Source organism: Cavia porcellus, unplaced genomic scaffold (assembly GCF_034190915.1).
Source record: "Cavia porcellus strain 051 isolate PalLab524CR breed Dunkin Hartley unplaced genomic scaffold, mCavPor4.1 scaffold_4, whole genome shotgun sequence".
Classification (NCBI taxonomy): Eukaryota; Metazoa; Chordata; class Mammalia; order Rodentia; family Caviidae; genus Cavia; species Cavia porcellus.
In genome coordinates, this window is record NW_026947487.1 from 70008499 (window position 1) to 70031431 (window position 22933).

At 36.9% G+C, this 22933-nt stretch overlaps 1 protein-coding gene and 1 pseudogene across 1 annotated transcript in view; both read left to right on the forward strand.

The window, feature by feature from the left end:
* LOC106027768 (thyroid hormone receptor-associated protein 3-like) overlaps nt 1-22933 on the forward strand; it is a 286224-nt pseudogene that overhangs the window by 180641 nt on the left and 82650 nt on the right.
* Nucleotides 1-22933, forward strand: part of LOC100717137 (broad substrate specificity ATP-binding cassette transporter ABCG2-like) — a 73837-nt gene that overhangs the window by 6027 nt on the left and 44877 nt on the right. Inside the window, exon 2 of the mRNA XM_063247249.1 lies at nt 16291-16450. Within this exon, the coding sequence (XP_063103319.1) occupies nt 16314-16450 (137 nt within the window). The 5' untranslated portion in view covers nt 16291-16313. The remainder of the gene's footprint in view (nt 1-16290; nt 16451-22933) is intronic.

A 22933-nucleotide genomic window follows, 5' to 3' on the forward strand; every position in this document is an offset into this window, starting at 1 on the left:
TGGAAGTTGTTTTCTTTCAAGATTTGAAATGCTTTGCTCCAAGATCTCATTGACTTAAGGGTTTGTTTTAAGAAGTATTCTGTGATTCTGGTGGGCTTTTTTTTTAATAGGGGATTTGTTTCTTTTCTCTAACAGGTTTAGATATTCTGTACTTCTATTTACCTTCTGGAATTGTGGCTATAATAAGCTTTGGTGTAGATTTGTTTTGGTCATGACTATTTAGGAGTTCCATAAGCCTCAGCTATCTGTATATCAAATTCTTTTTCATGCATGGGAACTTTTCTGCCATTTTTTCTGTGAATTTATTTTATATGTCATGTATGCAGACTCTTGGTTTTTTACGGAGTTTGATCAATCTTAGTTCCTTTTTTGCATCATCTTGCAGGTGTTGAATTGTTTCTTCAAGACCCCTTATTATTTTAAAAAGATCTTTCTTTTCATAATCTCTAAGCACAATCATGTCTTCTAGATCTGATATCTTGCTTTCACTTTCATTCAATCAGTTTTGCAAATTTTTAGTGGAATATTTAATTTCCTGCATATGTGTTTGACTATATTTTGTGGATTCTATTTCTCTCCTGTGTTGGGAATTCATGGTTTCATTCACTTTCCTAGGCTCCTTGCTTTTGTTAAATCTATTTCTACTCTAGTTTTGCTGAGCAAGTCTTTCATTGTGGTCATCTGCTCTTTTTTTTAATCCGAGAGATTATTTCTTCTCTAATTTTCTCTGTAGCTTTATACATTTTTTTCATTTGCTGCTATCATTCCAGAAAATACAGGTGGGTGCTTTCTGATTTCTTTATTTCTTGTTATCTAGATTTGTCCTGTGTGAGCTGGAGGTCTATGGTGATATTCTGCTTTTGTATCTTGTCATTTTTATATTTTTTTTGTTTTGTTTTCCTATTGATGTTTGTGATTTTGTTGTAGTAGAAAGCTTTATTACTAATATCAAGATTTCCTCACTGTCTTTGTTACTTTTTACTCATTGCTGAGACAAATTACCTGAAGCCCAAAGTTGGGAAAGGATAAGTTTATTTCTTCCAGTTTTTGGAGGTTTCAGTCTACACTCCGTTGGCTCCAAGGCAGGCAGGCACGGCCGGGCCACAGTTCATGGCAGCTGCAAACAGCAAGCCGGAACCAGCAAAAAGCAAGACACACCTTCTTCCTGCCATTAAACCACATCCTGGTCCACCCCTATGTGGGTGGAGCACTGACACCATCAATCCAAGTGCTATACAATGAACCATCACAAATGAACAATACAAACTCATGAGGCCCGGGGCCACATACATAAACCATGACATTCTATCTCTGGCCCCCAGGACTCATATACATCCTTTTTACAAAAGACAGTTCACCTCCAAGAGTTGCCAAAGTCCTAAGTTTCAGCATTGCTGAACAGTCCAAGTCTCTTCCAAGATCTATGGCAAACTTAACTCTAACTCCCTGTACAAATGAAACTAGGTTAAACATTTATGAAATGTAAAGGTACAGGATAAACATTAGCATTACAAAAGTTATAAACAGGGGAATATAAAGCATTGGAAACAAAGCGAGTCCAATGTCCAGCAGGACAAACATTAAGTCCTAGAGTTCCATGCTCAGCATCTGAAGCAATCTGGTTGCAAGCTCCAAAAGGCTTGGGTGATTCCACCCCCATGGCACTTCCAGGGATATCAGGTCCTGCAGCTTCTCTCTTAAATACTCTCTGCTTGCTTTTTGCAGCTTCCCTTGGATCACCCATGTTCCTGGCTTTTCCAAACTTCTGGGGTCTCCACTGCACCTTCAGCTTCACCTTTATATCTTCACAAATTGCCCTCTCAGGGGCACACTGTTTGGCTTCCTAGGCCCTTTGCAATCAAGATGGAAGCCATGTTACCCTCAGGATTTGTGCATTTTCCTTGCACCTAAAATCGGCACCTTGTGGATGCGGCCAAGGTCTGCTGCCAGCTAAAGCAGTAGCCAGGCTTTTCTGTCTCTTGGCTGTAGGGGTCAGTTGCCTGGATCACAGGGCTCTGTTTACCTGATTGTGATGAAAAGCTTCTCTGTGTTGCCACCATTCTGGAAAGTCATGTGGCCTCTGTTGCCATTCTGGAACCTCATGTGGCCTCTGTCGTCATTCTGGAGTATGGCACTCTGCAGCTTTTCCCTTTGAGGAAATTCTTTCACCTTTGCAGTGAGGCTGCAAAGGGTGGGGACCTGCTTCCTGGCATGCCCCAAGGCCATCTTTCTTATCTCTCTGTTTCCCATCAACAATCAAAATCTCAACTCTGTCTTTACAATCCACAGCCTTCCTGCAGTTTTCCTTCTGGCCAAACTCACAGCATTGTAAATTACCCTGCTGGGCTCTTTGCTCTTGATTTGAAACATATAGCTGGATTAAACCCCCAACAATAGCCATGCCACAGCCTCAATGTTTGATTGCTTTAAATTTCTTTTTCAAGATTAATCAGTCCATTGCCCTTTGTCTCAGTCTCAGGCAAAGTCTCCAGGCAGGAGCAAAATGCAGACAAATTTTCTGCCAACCATAACACACATCACGTGGAGTCCAACAACCAATGCAATCCTTCCCAGCAGAAACCTCTCAAGCCTGGTCTTTACCGTGAGGCATTTTATCAGCCTTCTGGTCTCCTGAGCTCTGACCAGTATCTCCTCTACAGAACAGCCTAAGCTGCTCAGCTCTATGCATCCAGGTGACAGGTCTGAACCTTTCCAAACTCTGCCTACAAGCCATTTCCAAAGCCTCTTGAAAAACATGGCCAGGTATAGTCACAGCAAACAATCCACTCCTTGGTACCAAATTCTGTCTTAGTTACTTTTTAGTCCTTGCTGAGACAAAATACCTGAGGCCCAAAGTTGGGAAAGGAAAGGTTTATTTCCTACAGTTTTTGGAGGTTTCAGTCCAAACTCAGTTGGCTCCAAGGCAGGCGGGCATGGCTGGGCTGCAGCTCATGGTGGCTGCAAACAGCAAGCCAGAACCAGCAAAAAGCAAGACACAACTTCTTCCTGCCATTACATCACATCCTGGCTCCACCTCTATGTGGGCGGAGCACTGACACCATCAATCCAAGCACTATACAATGAACCATCACAAATGAACAATGCAAACTCATGATCCCTGGGGGCCACATACATAAACCATGACACTTGCAGAATGTCTGTTCCTCAGAGATATCTTATAAGTGCAGGTGGTTCTTGGTCTTTGTGCTTGTCCCATGGTGCTACTTTCTGAATTCATTAAGAATGAAATATTGTTATCTGTTTGGCTCACCACCCAGTCTTTTCATACTGCAATATGGTGATAGTTGTGATTTGAGACAATCATGCTTGTCATATAAAGGAGAACAACTGATTATAACAGTTATAATATCCTGTGTAAAGTTGTACAATTAGCCATAAAAATAGCATAAGGAACAGCCTAGAACCTAAGAAAGTGTGATAACTATTAATCTAGTACTATAATTATAAAGACAAGATCTATAGTTATATTATGAAATCCAACCTAATCCAGGAACTATTATGTAAAGTGTTTCCCTTTAATAGAGTGATTTCACCCTGTGGTGGCAAAATTTTTGAGAGATAGAAGACAAAGTGTTATAACCTAAGCCCCCCTAACTATCCTGCCATGAAACCTGTTCTGTATAAGCGCCACCTGCTGCTTCCCCTCCCCTTCTCCCTTCACATCTAACTAGGTTTTAACTTCCTGAAAGGCCATAAAACAAAGGCCTGAGGTAATAGCTCCTGACAACCCTCTTCCCTACCCAGTGGCCTGGTCACAAATTGTGTTAATTGCATTAGATTGTATTAGATTGTACTATTTTTCACAAAAATAGCTTCATTAAATTTGTATCATAGCAATACCTGTAACTTGGTCTTACAGTATATGTGTTTTCCTTTTCCCTCTGGGTAAAGGATTGATATGTTAATCAATGCTCTCCTGTGTAAAGAATTGTAAAATCTTACCTAATTGATATGTTAATCATCGTTGCCCTCTACAAATAACAGTTGTGGTGCTAAAGTAAGGTAACTAAGGTTGTCAATTGCTGGTAGACTTCTCTATTCTTTGCTAAGAAAAAAAAGATTTCTTCTTATCTAAACTTGTTTGTATGCAGGGAGACTTGCTTGTTAGCACAACCCTTACTCTCGCTCTTTCCAAGAGTGTAATCACCGTTTCTGTTTGCACCACACCCCCACCCTCTTCCTTACATTGTGAGACCAGCAGCTGTTTGTGGATTTACAAGATAAAAGCCCTGACTTTTAGCTGTCAGGGGCACAGTCTCCAAATTGGCTCCAGGAGACTGTGTCACCAGGCCTGACCTAAAATAAAGCCTTTGCTCCCCAAATTTTAATTTCTTGCTTCCTTGGATTTTATACTGGGGTCTGAGTTATCACAAAAGCAGAGAGATAAGTGAAGAGAAACATAGTAGAACCAAGGCTGGAGGACAAAAGGAAGAGAGGGTAGAAATGAAAAAAAGAGTGAGAAATCAAAGGATTTTCAAAGTGAACAAGAAGGAGTAGAGACAATGTTCACCAACATGAAAATATCAGAAAATTAAGAGCGACCCTTGAGCAGAATGGAGCAAATAGAGCAGAACAAAAATAAAGGTACAGAGGTTAAAAAACCTAAAAAGACAAACCTCAAAAAACTACCAGATAGAAAAAGGAAAATGGAAAAAGCAAGCAAGCAAACAAACAAACAAAAAACACAAATGAAATTTCTCTGGTTTGTACAGTTCCGTGGTAGTGTTGTGTCAGATCTCAAATCTGCTTTGTAACCAAGCTATGCCTATAGTAAGATTAGTCCTGGATTCAGAGATGTTCTTGGCCTCCTGACTGAGGTCAGAATCTTCAGCCAATAACTTCTGTTACTCAGTGGCCCGAACTCTCCCTTATGCTGTTTGTCTCTGTGTTACTCTCCTAGTTGCTGTGGCATCTCAGTAGGGACAGCGCAAGGCTTCTTCCAGTCCAGTGTGTATTTGGCTCCTCCCAATTCTTGCACAGCTTTCTCTGTTCTCCTTATAGGGGTTCACCTGTCTACTTGTGCCACTTATTGCAGGGTGGGGTGGGCTGAGGTGCTGTGGACTGACTCTCTGTTCCTGCCACCTGTGGAGGCAGTCCCACCTTGGTCTTCTCTGCCATGAGGGTAGCAAAACTCTGCCACTAGTTGCTGTGCTGTGGTGTGATGTTGCTCAAATTCTGCATGGAACTAGTGACAGGGTAGGAGTGCTCCTGCTATTCCACTTACCACCTTCAACCATTTGGTGGTACCACTGCTGCTGCAGCTGCTATCCCTAACCTCACTGCCTCACGGCTTCTGCCACTGCCATGGAGACAGCCCCAAGGTACCTCATCCTGCCTCCATCTCCTCTCCCCTAGTGATTTAAATCTTGCACACCTGTGTTGCTCTTTCCAGTCACTGACTGCAGGGCAGTAAGTGTTATGCACTGCTTTTTCTGAGACCCTGGCCTTATTGCCCGTAACAACTCTGGTTAGCTACTAGGGATCACAAAAAACCAAACCAAATCAAAGCAGACCAAACCAAAGTGCAAAAAATGGTGGCTGTTTAGGAGAGAAGCATGCTGTTGAAATTTGCTGCCAGGATGCCACATCCTCTTTGTGGAGGAAGGCTAACAAGGCAAGGGGCCTTATATTCCAAACCTATTCTTTTCTGGCTTGAGTTGTCCGCATTCTGCTGTTCATCAGTTTCTTGGAGAATTCTCAGTATGGTGATTGTTGCTTGGCCCACAGGTGGCATTGCCACTGGCAGCACTGTAGGCTGGATCACCATTTTATAAAGTCCTATGTCTACGACGTACATGTTTAGGTCTATGTTTTGTTCATTTATAAGCCTCTTATTTCATATTGATTTTAGCATCAGAATATATGCCATTCATTTCCTCCCATTACCTGTGTTTTTGTTGATATTATTTGAGTAGTTCCAATGTGGCTCCTTCTCTCTTCAGCCATGTAGAATTCCCTTCCAGAATACTGGGCTTTAAACAGATAAAAATGCCTCAGCAATTCACTCTGAAAAATCTCACTTTGCATGGGAATTCCCTAAAAAGCTGAAAGTGGAACTACCATACAAGCAAGAGATTTTATTACTAAGCATATATAGGAATGAGTCACTGTATGAGAGAGAAATCTGTACTACCATGTTTATTATAGTACTATTCATAAATGCTAAAGATAGCAAACCAATCAAAATGTACTTCAAGGGATAAAAGAAATACGTTTTACATACCCAGAGATCTTATCTCATCATAAAAAGAAAGAAATTTCATAATTTTGTGAAGTGGGACAGACTTGGAGGGCGTCATATTTAGGGAAGTAAGACAAATGCAGAAAGACAAATATTGTATGCTGTTATTCACATACGAAATAAAAACTGCAGAACAACTAAAAGCATTGGAAGTTTCCCAAACTGTATACATGACTAATCTTTGAAGAGATTGAGTTGCTAATTACTCTAATTAAATCGCTACTCTAATTGAGCTGCTAAATACTTCTATTAAACCATTACACATTGTATGCATATGACAAATTATTATATTTCATCCTAAACATGAAAAATTATTTCATGTGTCTATGTTAGTCACTTTCCTGTCAGGACAACAACAATTACAACACAGTTGTCACACTTGATTGGCTGCAAGGCAGAAGTGTCATGGTGGAAGGGCACAGAAGAACAGAGTTTAATCCATGGAAGCTGGGAAGCAGAGCGCAGGGAGGAGACAGGAAAGTATATACTTTCCAAGTTCTGCCCCCAGTGACCTGCCCCTTCTGATCAAACTTCACCTGCTAAGAACACATTCAGCTATAAATTCATCAGTGCCTTGATTCTTCCAAAATCTCCGTCTCTGACCACATGAAGCTTTGTAGTGGCATTTTTTGTTGAAACAATATTATTCTGCGCATGGCTTTTAAACCGTTCTCTGTCTTATTATGCAAAATGTTTTTAGTAAATCTCAAAGAGTTAATAACATCTTAACAAGCACAGAATAGATAAAACGTCCAAGTCAAAAGACACTTTCTTAGATGTCCCCAAATGAATAAAGCAGGGAGGAACCCTTTTATCAAAGCAGGAGCTTTCATAGGAATTTACTCATTTCACCATTTAGTTTGTATAGGCGACTTCTGGTGATTTCCTGGGAGGGTTTAAAACCCTTTTTCCTATTGAACTGCTACAAAGTTCTTGGCTTTTAAGAAAATTTTAATCTTTTCAACAACTACACTCTCTTCAATCTGAACTTTGGAGATGCTTTCTTTCTGCCCAAACCAGACAAAAATTCACCTTGTGGTAATATTTTTTTGCCTCTGATTTTCATTGTAAATCTGTTTAGAAGCAGTCTACAGTACTCAGGCTGTTTGGTCAGCACTTGGCTATCCGGAAATTTCCTCTGTGAGATTCTTAGTCCACCATCCTTAATGTCAGCCTCCCACAATCTTGGAGCCTGGGAAGAATATATAAATTTTTGTCAGAGTCTAATACTCACGACCACTATTGCAGATGTCAATGTGGTTTTTGTTTTCAGTTGAAGTTCCATGAACATAGTCTTTTCTGCCCAGTTTTGTTGACACTTTTTCTGGTCTTCTGAGCTATAAACGTAAATACCCCCTCAACAGTTCTTGTATCATTCCAGAACTTCTTTAGCCAAGATTTCCAAGTCTTTTCAAACTTATTTCCACAAACTCATTGCAAAGGCTTTTGAAACACATGGCTCACAGCTATGACCCTGGTGCCAGTACCATTTTCTCTGGTTGTTTTAGTCTCTTTTCTATTGCCAGTTCACAATGCATGACACAAGCTTAATGGGAGAGATTTTGGTTATGCTCACAACTTTGAAGAATTCAGTCTATGTTTGGTTGTCGAATACAGAAACAGCATGATGTGTGGTCATGGAATAAGAAATCTGCTCAAACCATTGCAGCCTGGAAACAGGGAAAGAGGCAGGGTGGTAGGCAAGAATATAGCCTTCCCATTATAACTAAATGATCCAATTCTCTCAACTAAGCTTTACGACTCAACAGCACATTCAGCTGTTAATTCATTGGTAAAGTGTAGTTTGCCGAAGGTCCAGTAACTTTCCAAAAGTTCTACCTCTGTACATATTAGACATTTGGGAGACAACTTAGATTGAAATTATATCAGTCTCAATTCAAAAAATTACTACCTCTAAAATAACCACATTGTGAAAAAAAAAACTATTTGAAAAACCTACCAAAAAACTAAATTATGTATGCAAAGACTTCCTAGTAAAATACATAAGAGACTGTGCTATTGTATATATAACAGAGTCTAAGCATGTTAAGTGGAACCTCTCTAAAGTCACAAATAATTTCTGTTCTGAGGGATGTCAGTGATTTAGCCTTTCTAAAATTATGCACGTAGAAATGAAGAGATAGTTGAAAAGTAGAGCAAATTTGAGACAATGAGGCTGAATTTGGTCTAGGCTTGTATATTAATATTGAGAGTTACTGAAATCATCTTCTAATTGGTGAGGTTCGTAGAGAATGAATAAATGTCAGTGGGAGGTCAGAAAATGAATTCATGAATTTCAGTAAGTACCCTAGAGAAACAGAAAGTTATGTGGCTTCATTTTTCACCCCATATAGAGCCATTTCTTTATTACCAGACACGGTAAGTGTTGTAACACTGCAATTTCATCCACAAGTCAATGGGAGATGAAACAGGATTTATTTTGACTTTGAGTTGCCCTGTGCATGGTACCAGTAACAGCAAGTTGTTCTAGAAAATGAAGCCCAGAGGAGGATTGGTTGTTACCTCCACTTGGTTCTCAGCAGCACCTTCCAACATAGCCTGTCTAGTATGAATCTCTGTGACCGGAAAGCACAGAAAGTATAGAAAGTTTCCAAGGTCATCAGCTTTCTAAACTTTTGTGTAAAACATTTGTGCAATTGAGACTTTGGCATCTGTGTACAAATAGAGCAGGAAGAGAGCACTTTGCTGTCAGAAAAATTTGATTGTGGGGCTTTTTTCTTTACTTGGCAGCTGTGATGCCCTGAGCAAAGTTCCCACACTGGAGAGTCCGTCATTGTGCAGCCCTGGCACAGCAGTGCTTAATAAGTGGTAACTCTGATTTCTGTTCAGAGACTAAAGAAGGAGAATGAGTGATGCTGTGCACATCCATGACCACCAATAGCTCCATCTTCCTTTATGAAAATATCACGCCATAGAATTATGCTCAGAATTTGTTGTGAAAAGGAGTGTTAATAACTTGAATCCTTTTCCTCTCTGGGCTATTTTTGCTGTTTGAGGCACCCTTCATTTCCTCTGTGCTTTAGAGATTTACAGTTATCATCAAAGAACCCAGGAGGGTCAATAGTCTCCTCATAGTTTGCTACAGAAGCTCTGCCTCTAAGTACAACAGATCCAACCTGCTGTCCTTATCACATGATGTACAGAAGCAGAGAGTTCAGCCTCAGATAGACGGGGAAGTTAGTATTAAGCAATGTGTGTTTGGTGTCATGTATTTTTATGTTAGTAAGTTTCCCTGATCCAGATTTTCCTATGCTGAAAAGCAGTAACTCTGACCCAAATTCAGTCAGAATTTTAAGAAGTGTCTCTTCAGAGTGAAGCAGTGTTTTATTTCCAATTTCCTTTTCACTATTCTTAGATACCAAATAACAAATCATATAGGTTATATAATGTGTATTGTATAGCATCACTTGTGGTTTATGGCCTGCTACTAAGTTAAATTTTTTGAAAAATTGGGGTACGTGTTTGGTTCAATTTTAATTGAGCAAACCTCTGAATGATGTGCCTTTTTTCAGGCACTGTTCTATAAGGGAACACATGCCCTTTTCAACAAAGTCAAAAGCTCAAAAATGATAGTGCAAAAAAAAATGCTTTCTTGGGTTTACATCTTAAGATTTTCAATAGGCATTTATTGAATCATGAAGAACTGAATATGTGTAATAAACTCAGGAGAAGACATTACTGTCACAGCCTTGTTTCCAAATTATGTGTATTTAAATATTTTGAATCTCATTTGCCGCTTAAGCCATGATAATTGAAGCAGAGAGGAGAGAATTGCCGGATACAATAATATGTTCTTCCAGGTTCTGCTTTCAGGAACCCATCTCTTTAGACAAGACCCCACATCTAAAAAGCATATTTAGTTATGAAGTCATCAGTGGATTAATCCCATGATAATCAGAATGGTATCCAATCATCCAGTCAACTTCCAGAAACTAAACCTTGAAACACACGTGGCTTGTGGTCATTTAACTTGTAAACCCTAACAGACAGATTTCCTTAATGAGTAATATGGTTGCATGTAGAGCTGAGAAGAATTTGACCTAGGAGCTTATCAACTGAAAATCAGTCTTTATTTTGTCATAACAACTGTAGAATCAACTTATGAATTATGACATTTCAGCAAAAACTACCTTTACATCTCTGACTACCTTAGAATACATGTAAATCATGCTTTTAATGAGTAACTGGTTAAGGGCACAGAAGTTTGTACTTTGTCTTCAGACAAGGGTATTTGTATGTGGGAATCTCAAGTCTCCTGATGGGGTCTATTCTATCTGTTTAATATCACGCTGTGACCTTTACAGTATGAGTATGGTTAAGTGATATCCTGAAGCAACCTCAATAGACTGGCCAACTCCAAATCTACATGAATGAGCAGACTTGGAATTTAGAGTTGTTATGGTTGATACATTGTGTCAATTTGAGAAGTTTAGTAGTTTAACTGAGAGATTAATCAGGGAGCCAGATCTTTACTTTGTAAATATCCTTATCCTGTGCAAGAGGAGGACACAGAGATTTGGTGAGTACTATATCTTCCCTGGTTGGGGGGTAACTGCGTACACTATACTGCAGGAAAAGAGGCTTGCTCTTCCCTCGTTTTTGCTCTGGCTGCTGCCTTGAAGTGTGAGGTCAGTGACATGACACCCTGCCTTGGAGCCGGCTGATTGTTGACTTAAACCTCCCAAAACTGCAAACTAAATAAACCTCTCCTTTCCTAATTTTGGTGTCAGTTGTTTTCTCCCAGCAATGAGATAAAAGTAACCAAGAAAAGAGTTAACACTAGTTTGACTCAGGGGGCTCCTACCTAATAACAGGCAACATGAAAATCATTGATTAACTGAACATTTTTAAATATAAGGGATAATATTTGGAAAGTAGAATTTATATTTTGCATTCCTTTTTTCCATTTTCCATTAAAAACACTCCCTGGTAACAAAAACACAATGTTCCTAATTTCTTCTTAGAATTGTTCTCTCCTTCTCTCTCTTTTTCCTTCTCTTCTTCTTATTCTCTATCTCCATTTCTCTCAGTCCTTCTTTCCTTCTTCCTGTTCACTTTCTTCTCCTTCTTCCTCTTTTCCTGTCTTACTAAGGAGATGATGCCAACCTTCAACTAAGAAACATTCTGCTTCAGTCTCAGAGGAGTGAGGTTAGTGGTGAGCACCTATCATGTCCAGAAGGATCACAAGCTCTTGGTATCATTATAGGTTAATTGTTTAGAGCTCCTGTGCTTGTTAAGCATGCTGGAACACTAGATACCCCACTATTCTGAGAAACTGAGTCAGGAGGTTAAAAGGCAATTTGGTGTCATATCAAGACAAATTCAAAATAAAAATAAAAATGTTCTGTTGTGGAGCTCAGTATGAAGACTCTCAGTTCAATTTTCAGTATCACTAGAAAAAATAGAGGTTTGTGCTTATGCAGGAGTCCTACACTGATGAGGCAGAGGTCAACTCTCCATTTACTAGAATTATTGCTAGAAAGAAAATGTAAGGGAAGCTTGCCTTTCTGTGCCTAAATATGCAGTAGTTATAAATATTTTAGAACTTAAAATCTTTCTGGGTACTTTCGTCACTTGTGCAGTTTTAAGTGTAGAAAAACTGAGTTTGACACTTTGATTTTTGGTATTAAGAAGAGAAAATTAACAATTTCAGTTTGTTATTATGACATGCATTTAATGATACAGTGAAGGAAAGGTTTAAAGTTTTTAGAAAGTAAATGTGTGGCCTCAGTGGTTAGAATACAAAAAGAGAAAGAGGGTGATACATGTAGAAAGAGGGTGATACTCTGTTAGAAACAGCATAGTCAGGAAGAGAAAAAGAACCCCAAAGATCTTTTTTAGGATAAATCTTCCAGTTGACTAGATTTACAGTAGCAGGCTGGTGCAGTTGGGCTCTGAAGTCCCTTAGGAGCTTTGGTCTATGGGCTTGAGGTCCAAGCATTGGATTTAGGACAGGAAGAGAGAGAACAAACACTTGGGATTAGCTGGACCCTAGAAATCAGGAAACAGCAAGGAGGCAGGGCCAGATTTTGTCATAGAGAAATCTATAAGTGATTTAAGAGTTTTTTAATTTAAAAATGTACTGCTAATCCTGTGAGACCACTACAAGCCATAGAAACCTGCTACCACAGGGAAAGACTAGTGTTTGCTAGAAAATACTACTTTCTCTGAATCACTTATGCCCAGTATATTACATGCCTTGGATATTGTTACTTGTGTGGTGTTGGGATATATTTTCTTCAGTTTTAAAATTGTTACTTCAGTGTCTGTGTCTTGGGGAAATGGGTTGTTCTCTGTTAGTGTTTCAAATAAAGTTTGAACATTTTGAACATTTGTCCCTTTGTTTTCTTACCCTTTCCTTTTTTACTGTTTTTTTTTTTTTTTTTTTTTTTTTTTTTTTTTTTTTTTAGCTATACCACACACACTTAAACAACATGTTATGTGTTGGTTAGGTCTGTCTAGTCACCTTGTTCATGGCTCATGAATTCCTAAGGTTCTGCATTCCTCTGAAGGAAATCTTTTGAACCTAGGGAGGAAGTCGAAGTCTTGAGCACTGTTAATTCCAAACTCAGTCCACTCTCAGGGAAGGTCAGCTCTCTCTCTACACCCTTCTAGTGCCATTACTAGATGTTGTAACCCACTGTTTCGTGTAGGTGTGGGTAAATTTTCTTATGTACTTTAGTTTTATTTGTTACTTTCCATTTTTAGCAAATTTCATAAAATTCTCAGTTCCATCTTGATTAATCTCTTTAAATAAATCTGTTTAAATCAATCTATTTAAATAAAGCAGTCTGCTCCTGGATTCTCTTAAAAAGTCTTGAGAAAATGCAGAAGTATTCTTTGTGCCTGGAAATCACAAAGGCATGACAGTAGATGAGATGGTGCCCGGGGTGGAAGTGGCTTTACAGTCATTACTCATGTAATGATGAAGTTCTGTTCCTGTGAACAGGTTGTTAAATGACTTGTTTGCCAAATGAAGAGTTCTATATATCATGTACATTATAATATTCAGAACAAAGCAATGGCAAAGAAAACTTGATAACTTTGATTTTATTTGCACAACTCTCACATGCAGTACTGTGATATAGAACAGAACATAAAATACAGTTCTGTACTGTACAACTCTTAGAAATGACAGTACTGTATAAACAATGTACAGTGCACCAAAAATAAGACATTGAATCTTTATAAACATGATGTACAGAGCTTTTCAGAAAAGAAAAGATGGATCCTACGTCAAGGATGTGTCATTAAGTCCAATTAATTGTTAGGATGCATTGCATATGCCTTCTCTTATGCAGAATGGAACTTGGGATAATTTTACCATGCATTGTGATCCACATTAAAGTTCAGGTATTTACTTTTAATTTCTTAAGTCCCAAGTATTAAATGATTTCCTACATTTACAATCCAAAGTTAGTGGAGTATTTTAAATGATAACTTTTTTGATATAGAAGAAATTACTCAGAGATTACTTTGTTTTTCCACAGTTTGGTTATACTATGTTTGCAAGTGGTTCCCTTGAACTTTGAGGTTTCATGTTAGTAGAGCTTCATTCATCTGTGGCTTCATACTTTTACGAGTTTTGGAAAATATTTGGGCAGTATTTATGTAAGTAGAAATTCTGCTCTGTTTATCCTCTTCTTTCTGACCTCCAATTGCACATTTACCAAACCATCTTTTCATAGCCTGTATTTCCTTATATGCTTTCATATTGTTATGTTTTACTCTGGAACTTTTTAATTTTCTGAATTTCTTTATAATGGACACAATTTTAATCACTTAAAATAGCTTTTTTCTTTTCTCTATTTTTTTTATTTTTTTGTCTTTTTTGGTTTTTATCTGTACCAGGGATCGAACTCACGACTGCCTGCTTGCAAGGCAGGTGCTTATGCCACTGAGCTAAATCCCCAGCCCCTCTTTTCTCTATTTTTTGATAAGGTTTCACTATGCAGTTTAAACTGACCTTGATCCCACTTGAATCCCTGACTGAGGTTGAACTCATGGCAAACATTCTCTCTCAGGCTCAGGAGTATTGAGGTTACAGTTGTGAGGTTCCACATCCTGTTAGAGTTTTCATCACATATGTTTTTTTATGTACCGTTCATTAGGTTAATTCTATTTCCTTACGTTGTAAACTGCTAAGCTTGTGTATTTAATTTTTAATCTTATATTGTTTTGTAAATGTAATCTGTTTCTTAGGCAATAATCTATATTTTATTTTCTTTTGAACATATTAGTCAGTTTTATTAATAGGATCTATTGATAACTCCAGTTTGGGTTGGCACTTGGTCTATTTGTCTATTTTCATTCTTGGAAATTTAGATCTTACTTCCTGGCATTTATCATAATTTCAGACTGAAAATGTGGATAACAATATGTTCTTTGAGAGAGGATTAACTTTCTTCTAGCAAAGACTGAACAGATTACCATGAGGAAGCAGAGTTGTGGCTACTTTCAGTCTCCTCCTACTTCTGCATATTTGTGTTTCAGATTTCAAAAGCTCTGTGTTTCGAGGAATCTTAAGCTTCCACAGAGCTTTAAGTTCAAACTTCCTATTCTTAGTTGAAAGACTGTTGAATTATTTGCTAAGATATTTTCCAGTACCCAGGAGAATACTTCTAGCATCTTCTGTGTGCTGGGTTTATCTAAATCTTTCCCCACGTGGGCACAGTTTGTCTGTGCCAATATTGGGATGGGAAAACGCAAAGTCCTGATGTGAATTTAAGGCTTGTCCTTTCTGTGCAGGATTTTGGTTCTTCGAGTTTGGGAAGCTTTGGTTTCTTTCATCAGAGAGCTCTTCCCACAGAAGGTTCTCATATTTGGTCTGCATCTCTGTGATTTTTCCTATGAGCGTGATTAGGATTGAAGCTGCTGGTCAAACACACATAGCTGCAGGCAGGAGAAAGTGCTGCATTGATAACTTTGACTTTGAAAAGTGAAAGTTAGTTTATCATAGGTCACATTTCAAACCTATTTCATTAGCTCTGTTCACCTAATGTTTAGAATGACAATTCTCTCTGTGTGTAGAGATTTTCTTAGTAGGCATTCATAATCTTTTGAGTTTCCATGGAATCTGTAGTAATTCCCCCCTTTTCAGTTCTTATTGCGTGAATTTGGGTTTTTTGTTTCTTTCTCTTTATAAGTTAGCTAGAGGTTTGTCAATTTTGTTTATTATCTCGAAAAACAGCTTTTTGTTTCATTAATTCTTTGTATTTTTTTAGTTTATTTTTCTTTAAGAAGTCTTTCATTACTTGTTTCATGAAACATTGTAAATTTTTTTTATAAATAATGCTCATGTTTTTTGTCAAATTTTTGTGAACTTTATTGGCTTGCTTCACTTGGGCATCTTAATCTTGATTTTATATCTTCTGGAAATTAGATATTGTATGTTTGCCAGTTAGAGAAATGAGTGTGTACTTGAAAATAATTTTGAAGTTAATCAACTTAGCTTATTTAAGGCATAAAAACCCACAGGTATAAGGTTAGAATGTTGAATTTCAGAGAAGTTGCTCCTGTTCCTGATGACTCTCCTAAATTCCTTTTGGTACTAACAATGTCATAAATTCTGAAATTAAAATAAAATACAGGTGGTGTGATGATCATGTAATCCTTCCCTCAATATGAGCCATATCATTAGGTACTTTACAAGCCAGATTAGTCTAGCAGTCTTATTTTTCATCTTTTGGAAGTTTTGAGTGTCACTTATCTTCTGCTTATTTATTAGTTCCAGTTATGTTAGGAGTATGACAATTAAGACTGTATGTGTACAAACAATCATCTTCCTCCCATTATAAGTACAAAAGTGTTTCTGTGGTCTTCTCATTGAAAAGAAATTTACTCATTAAGATGCATTTAAAAATATATTGATTTTAAATGTACTACTTAAGATTTGCAAACAAATTTAGTGGAATTCTTCTCTAACTCTTGCTTTTCCTTCAAAAGCGAGGGAGAATTCTTCAGATGTCTTCCAGTACTAACTAATTTTTGTATCTTATTGTCACAAGGAAACTCCAGTTCTCACCCTGGGATGACCTGCAGTGAACTGAAGAGACACACCAGAAGGGCTGTGTTAAGTTTTCATAACATCTGCTATCGAGTAAAAGAGAAGAATGGTTTTTTATTTGGTAAGAGAGGAGTGGAGAAAGAAATATTATCAAATGTAAGGTATGTGTTTGATCTTTTTAAAAGAGTGCTTTGTTGACCTTCCTTGAATTATATAGGTTTTCCATATTACCAATAATGTGTTGTGACCTTTTGTATCTTCAAATACATACAGATATACAGATACATAATTTAAGATTTTTGGCTAACCTAGGGGTGAAGTGATAGAATGACTTTTGTTTTATCATCAAGACACTTTAAAAAATGATAAATGTGTATATATCATAAGATGGATGGAAGAAAAGTTATAGTACTTATACACTATGGACTAGTACTCTGCTACACAGAAGAATAAATGAGTCATTTTTAGGAAAATAGATGCACCTTAAGACCATGATATGAGGTGAAAGTATCAGATACATGAGTTTAAAAACTTACAATTTTTCTACTATGGGAAAAAATATAAAGGTAGAGAAAAAGAAAAGATAGATAGTATTATGTAGGAGCATAAGTTTTGCTCCATGGGAAAGCTGATCAGGAGACAGACAAGAGAGGTGTGGACCAAAGGGAAAGAAGGTGAAAAAATACTGAGATGTAATTTGTACATGTAATGGCTCCCCACAAAGAATGTAATCAGTATGTAATGCAGGCATGTACTTATAAAAAGTAAAAATTGAAAAACTGACATGTGTGTGTGTGTGTATGCATATAAATAACTTCTGGTCCATTTCACAGTGTATATTTTTTAGTACTGGCACTTGAACTCAGGACCTTGCACTTGCCAGGCAGGTGCTCTACCACTAAGCTATATCTCCAGCTCATTTTGAAGGATGGGATTAAGCTTTATATTTATTTATGAATAGATATACACATGCATACATGTACATATAAAACCCAGTAGCTTATTCATTCTTTAATTCTTCTGATTATTTACACATTTTCAAGTTTGTGAAGTATCAAAAAAATTGACTCCTATTAATCTTAATATGCTTGCTAATCTGCCTAGCCCATTTTCTTATTTGCTAATATAAGCACCTTCCAGGCTTGGTCATTTCCTCAGTTCTCCCACCCCTTTCCCTCTGTAACTCACGTTTTTGGGCGTGGCAGTTGCTGCATCTCCACCCAGAATTGCATTCGTTGTCCATTCAGAAAGGATGGAATGAGTAAGTCTAGCAGGAATTATTGACAAGATATTTCAGTGTGAAATAACAAATGGAATGGAAGTAATTTTTATCAGACAAAACCCAGCTTTTCTTCCAATACCTCAGTTCCTCCTCCTCCTCCTTCTTCCTTTTTCTTCCTCTTGTCTTTGCTCTTCTTCATTTTCTCCTTCTTCATTTGAGACAGGATTTCTCCAGGCCGTTCAGGATGGCCTTGAACTCACTTTGTAACCCAGCCTGGCCTCAAACTCTGGCAGCTTTCCTGTTTCAGACTTCTGAGTGCTGGGCTTATAGCTGTGCACCACCACATCTGGCTATTTCCTTCTTCCTGACTTCTACTTTATATTTGACACACTTTACTTTTTTCTTAAAAACAATTTTCATTTAGAAAAATTGAGAGATTGATTTGTTCAGCAAAATTTGAATGTGCACAGGCACCTGACAGTGAACAAAATGACCCGTGACACCCATATGTCCCCTTGTTCTCAGAAATCTTACAGTGTAATCTACTTTAAAAAGTAGAGCAGTTTCCTTGTAGTTTTCACCTGTGTGTGGATCAAAAGACACAATAAAACCTTGATCTGGAGTGCTGCAGGGATGGAGAGTAAGAGTGTGCAGATGTTTTGAATTGAAGGTAGGGAGATAGGCAGTGCTCGACAATGGCATGGATGTTTCTTGTCCATAAAAAGACCAATGATTGACTGTGATCTACTGAAGTGAGCTGCTGTGATAAGTTTCAAAATGCTTTTCAAACTAAATAATTCAATTTTTTTTCTTTTTTGCTGTTTCTTGTGTACTGGGGTTCTGTTCGGAGTCCTTGATTATGCCTGGGTATTCAGTTCTCAGTGTACCACGTGTTTGAGAAGGGATGGAAAGGGAGGTGGAAGCAATGGGTCAAGTTTTCAATGGGGATTTTACAGTATAACAATGAAGAAATGCAGATAAATATTGAAAAGCAATAAATGAGACTGGGAACAGCTTGAATGGGTACAAATCAGTGGAATATGGGGAAAGGAGATCATGGAAAATGTGTACCATAAACTAGATCGCAGTCAGCAAAATTTTCTCATCAAAGGCCAGATATCAAAGAGTTTCAGGTTTTTGAGCTACACATCTGTGTTGTGACTAAACTCCACATTTGTAGCATGAACGCCACAACAAACATGTGACTGAAGAGCATGGCTTTGCTTGGAACACAATTTGCATGAATAGGGGAAGCTGATGATCTGTCTGATGTGCTGATCAATGAACTAGAGTGCAACTAGAGGAGAATAGAATTTCATTTTTTAACTTTTAAATGAAAAAAGAATAAAAATGATGATACAGGATTTCAAAATAAAATAATAGATCAACAACAGTGAATATATAGTGTATTATTATCTTCAGAGAAGTTGATCACATTATAAAATATATGCATGAAAAAATGGTCAAAGAATTAAATCACAACCATTATTTATGATGAGCTAATGGGCATTAGTAGTATAATTATCTATATATGACCTTCTTTCTTTTCTCCTTTTTGCCATCTCAGTTCTTTCATTTTCAGCAGTTTCTTCCCCTTTCACCTTCACAAAACTATTGTACATGTTGGATCATATTTAATCTTTCAGTTTTTTACACTAGGGAGGCAATATGGTTATATATGTGAGTCTGATTTATTTCACTTATGAATATGGTCTTTAGTTTCATTCTTTTTATCTGCAAAAACCTCAAATTTATCTTTCTTTATAGCTGGATAGTACTACATTGTATAAAAGTACCATATCTTTTTAAAATCCTCCCTCAGTTTGGGTTGTTTCCAATATCTAGCTATTACACATTGTGCTTCTATAAACACAAGTGAACATATATAACTGTGGTGTGTTTTTAATTTTTCTGCAAAAATACCAAGAAGGAGAATAGCTAGGTAGAATGGAACCTCTAATCCTAGTTTTTGAGGAATCTCTGATTTCCACAGTGGTTGCACCAGTGTTCAGTCCCATCGAGAATGGTGAAGGGGTTCTTTTTCCTTACTGCCCTCCCAGTATTCATTATTAGTTGATTTCTTGATGATAGCCGTTCTTTCTGGAGTCAGATGCTCTCTCAGTCCTGATTTACTTGTCATTTATCAATGACCAATGACGGAGAACATTTTTTCATATATTTATTTGACATTTTTGTTTCTTCATCTGAGAAGTGTGTATTCATCTTCAGTGCCCGTTTTTGAATTGGGTCTTGGAATTTAGGAGGCCTGAGTTTTTTTCAGTTCTTTATATGTTCTCAATAGAAATCTTGTCTGAGGAACAGCTGGGTATATTCTTTTTACTCACTCTGTGACTTTTCTTTCACTCCACTGGTGATTTTTACTTCTATGTCTCCAAGATGTCTACCTACTTTCTCTTTCAGTAGATTTAGTGTTTTTGTTTGATTATTCAGAATTTTGATTCATTTTTATGTTAGTTTAGTTCATGATCATAGATAGGGGTCTAGTTTTATTCTTTGGCACGTGGAGACTCAATATTTCCAGCACTATTTATTCAACAGGCTCTCTTTCAATGAACATGTTTGGCAGTTTTGTCAAAGAAAAGTGCCCGTGTGTCCTTGCAGTTTTGTCTGCATCTCCTAATCTGTTCTGCTTATCCTCAGGTCTGGATTTTTTGCCAGTACCATGCTGGTTTCATCACATTATCTTTGTAGTGTAATTTCAAGTCATGCACTGTGATATTTCTTGCCTTGGCTTTGTTGCCCAGGATTGCCTTTGATATTCTGAGTCTCTTTTGTTTCCATATGAACTTTAGGAATTTTTTCTTTACTTATATGAGAGATGTAAATGGTATTTTGATTGGGATTGCATTAAATCTGCATAACAGTTTTGAGAGTGTGTCCATTTTCATAGTTTGTACTTTCTATCCATGAATAAGAGATAACTTTCCATTTTCTGATATCCTCAATATTCATCTTAAAAGTATCATAATTTTCAATGTATAGATATTTTATTTCCCTTGTGAAATTGATTCCTAAGCATTGAATTTTTTAGCATCCTACTGTGAAGGATGTGGTTTCCTAATTTCTCTCTCAGTGAGTTTATTGTTTGTGTACAGGAATGTTATTGATTTTGAATACTGGCTTTGTATCCTTCTATGCTACTGATTTTGCTTATTAAATCTAGAAGTATTTTGATGGACATTTTGGGATCTTCTATGTCGAGTATTATGTTGTCTGCAAATAATAAGAATTTCACTTGTTCTTTTCTTATCCTTATTCCTTTTATTTCTCACTCTTGTCTAATTGCTCTGGTTAGTGCTTCCAGAACTATTTTGAACAGGAGTGTGATAGTGGACATTCTTGTTTTGTTCCTTATTTTAGAATGAAAGTTTTAGTTTTTTTTTTATTTAAGGAGAAAAAGGAAAAAAACAGAAAAAGGGTACAAGTAATACAAAATTTAAAAAATAAACAGTAAGAAATCACTAGTTAATAGATTACATATTCTCATCTTAGAAAGAGTTGTTCAAGTTACAAAATAGAATTATATAAAGTGGACTTTCAAACAGTGAGAGTGCAAACAGTTTTGTGCAATGATCCAAAAACACTCAGTCATATAGTTATCTATCTTATACACTTAAACATATATGCAGTTTTAACCTTTAGAGCACTTTATTTTCTTTTCTTTTGTACAATGACAATTACACATTTTGGGTTTTATTACTCCCACAGTTCTTATTACTTTTTTTGAAGAGAGTAAAACCAAATGTGATATATCAGAACAGAGTTACTCAAATCAAAAGGATGGACATAATAGATAACGTAAAAACAAAATATAAAGTAATCAACAATGGTTACCATACTGCCTCTTGCTATTTTAAGAAGAATTGCCAGTTATAATAAAATTGAACTAAGCAGTAAAGAATAAAACCAAAGCATTGGAGGCATTACAGGATTTTAAAAGAAAATAATAGTCAACCAGAATAGGCGTCATAATGATTCTTATTAACTACAGAGTTATTCCTATACTTTCGAACTTGGTACTATCAAGCAAAGAAGAATAGAGGAAACTCAATCAAAACAAGATGTTGAGGACAATACAGGATTTCAAATCAAGTTAATAGGAAATCAAAGAGGTTACTATAATGTATCCTGCTATTTTTTAAATTTATTTTTCTCTTAATTAAAAAATAAAGGGAAAAAAGTAAATAATTTTAAAAAAGGGGATTGAGATAAAAGAGGGCATAAGAGCAGAACAGCGCAGGTCAAATCATAACCATTTAAGCAAAATAGTGTTTCACCACAGGATATCCTGACATAAAAATAGTTACCATAGTGTCTCTTTCCTTGAAATCTTTGAGTATAACTTGTTATGCTGTAGCACCAAACATATCAAGACACTATAAAACCATTCAAAAGAATGACATTATTACAGCATATTTAGAACCAATTAACAGAAAATGAACCATGATTTCTATATAAACTCCTTGTCTATAAAAGTTTTTGCTTATATTATCATATATAATAAAATCCAAAAAGATACAACCTTTTAAGACCAATGGAGACAGAAGAATACAAGTTTGACGCAACTTCAAAACAAGATGATACTAAATCAGCACTATCTCTTATGATGTCTTGTTTTCTCCAAAATTGTTGTTCCTACTTTTTGATCTTCTCTGCCTCATTTCTGTTGAGCTCTTTTTCTGTTGTTTGTTGTCAGTTTGTCTTCTTCATTTTGTTTTCTGCTCCATTCATTGTGGCCTCTCTGCCACTATTTCTGGAATCTTGGTATTTTCCTTTTTTAGACTATCCTGCAGTATTTTCTGTAGAGATGAATTAGTGGTTGCAAAATCCTCTAGTTCCTCTTTATCCTGGAAGCACCTTGTTTTTCCATCAGTTTCTAGGGACAGTTGTGCAGGATATATCAATCTTGGCTGGAGGTTATTATCTTTCAAAGCTTGAATTATTTCCCCCCACACACTTTGTGATTTGATGGTTGTGCCAAGAAGTCTGCTGTAATTCTGATGGGTGTTCCCTTGTAAGTGATCTGTTCTTGTCTCTGACAGCTTTTAATATTCTATTATATTGGATTTCTGTAATTTTGATTATTATATGCCTGGGTGTAGCTCTGTTTGTGTTGTAGGTGGCTAGAGTCCTGTATGCCTCATATATCTGAGTATCTTTACCATTTGCCAAATTAGGGAAATTCTCTTGGATTATTTCTGTGAATAGCTTTTGTAGTCCATTTGTTTGTGTCCCCACTTCTTCTCTTATGTTCTTAATTCTTAAGTTATAGATCCTCTTATCATCTTCTAGTTTTTGTACTGTTGCTGTTTGATTTTTTTGTTATTTTTAAGAAGTTTTTCATTTTATGCTCCCATATTACAAATCTGCCCTCCAGTTCAGATAATCTATCCTTAGTTTC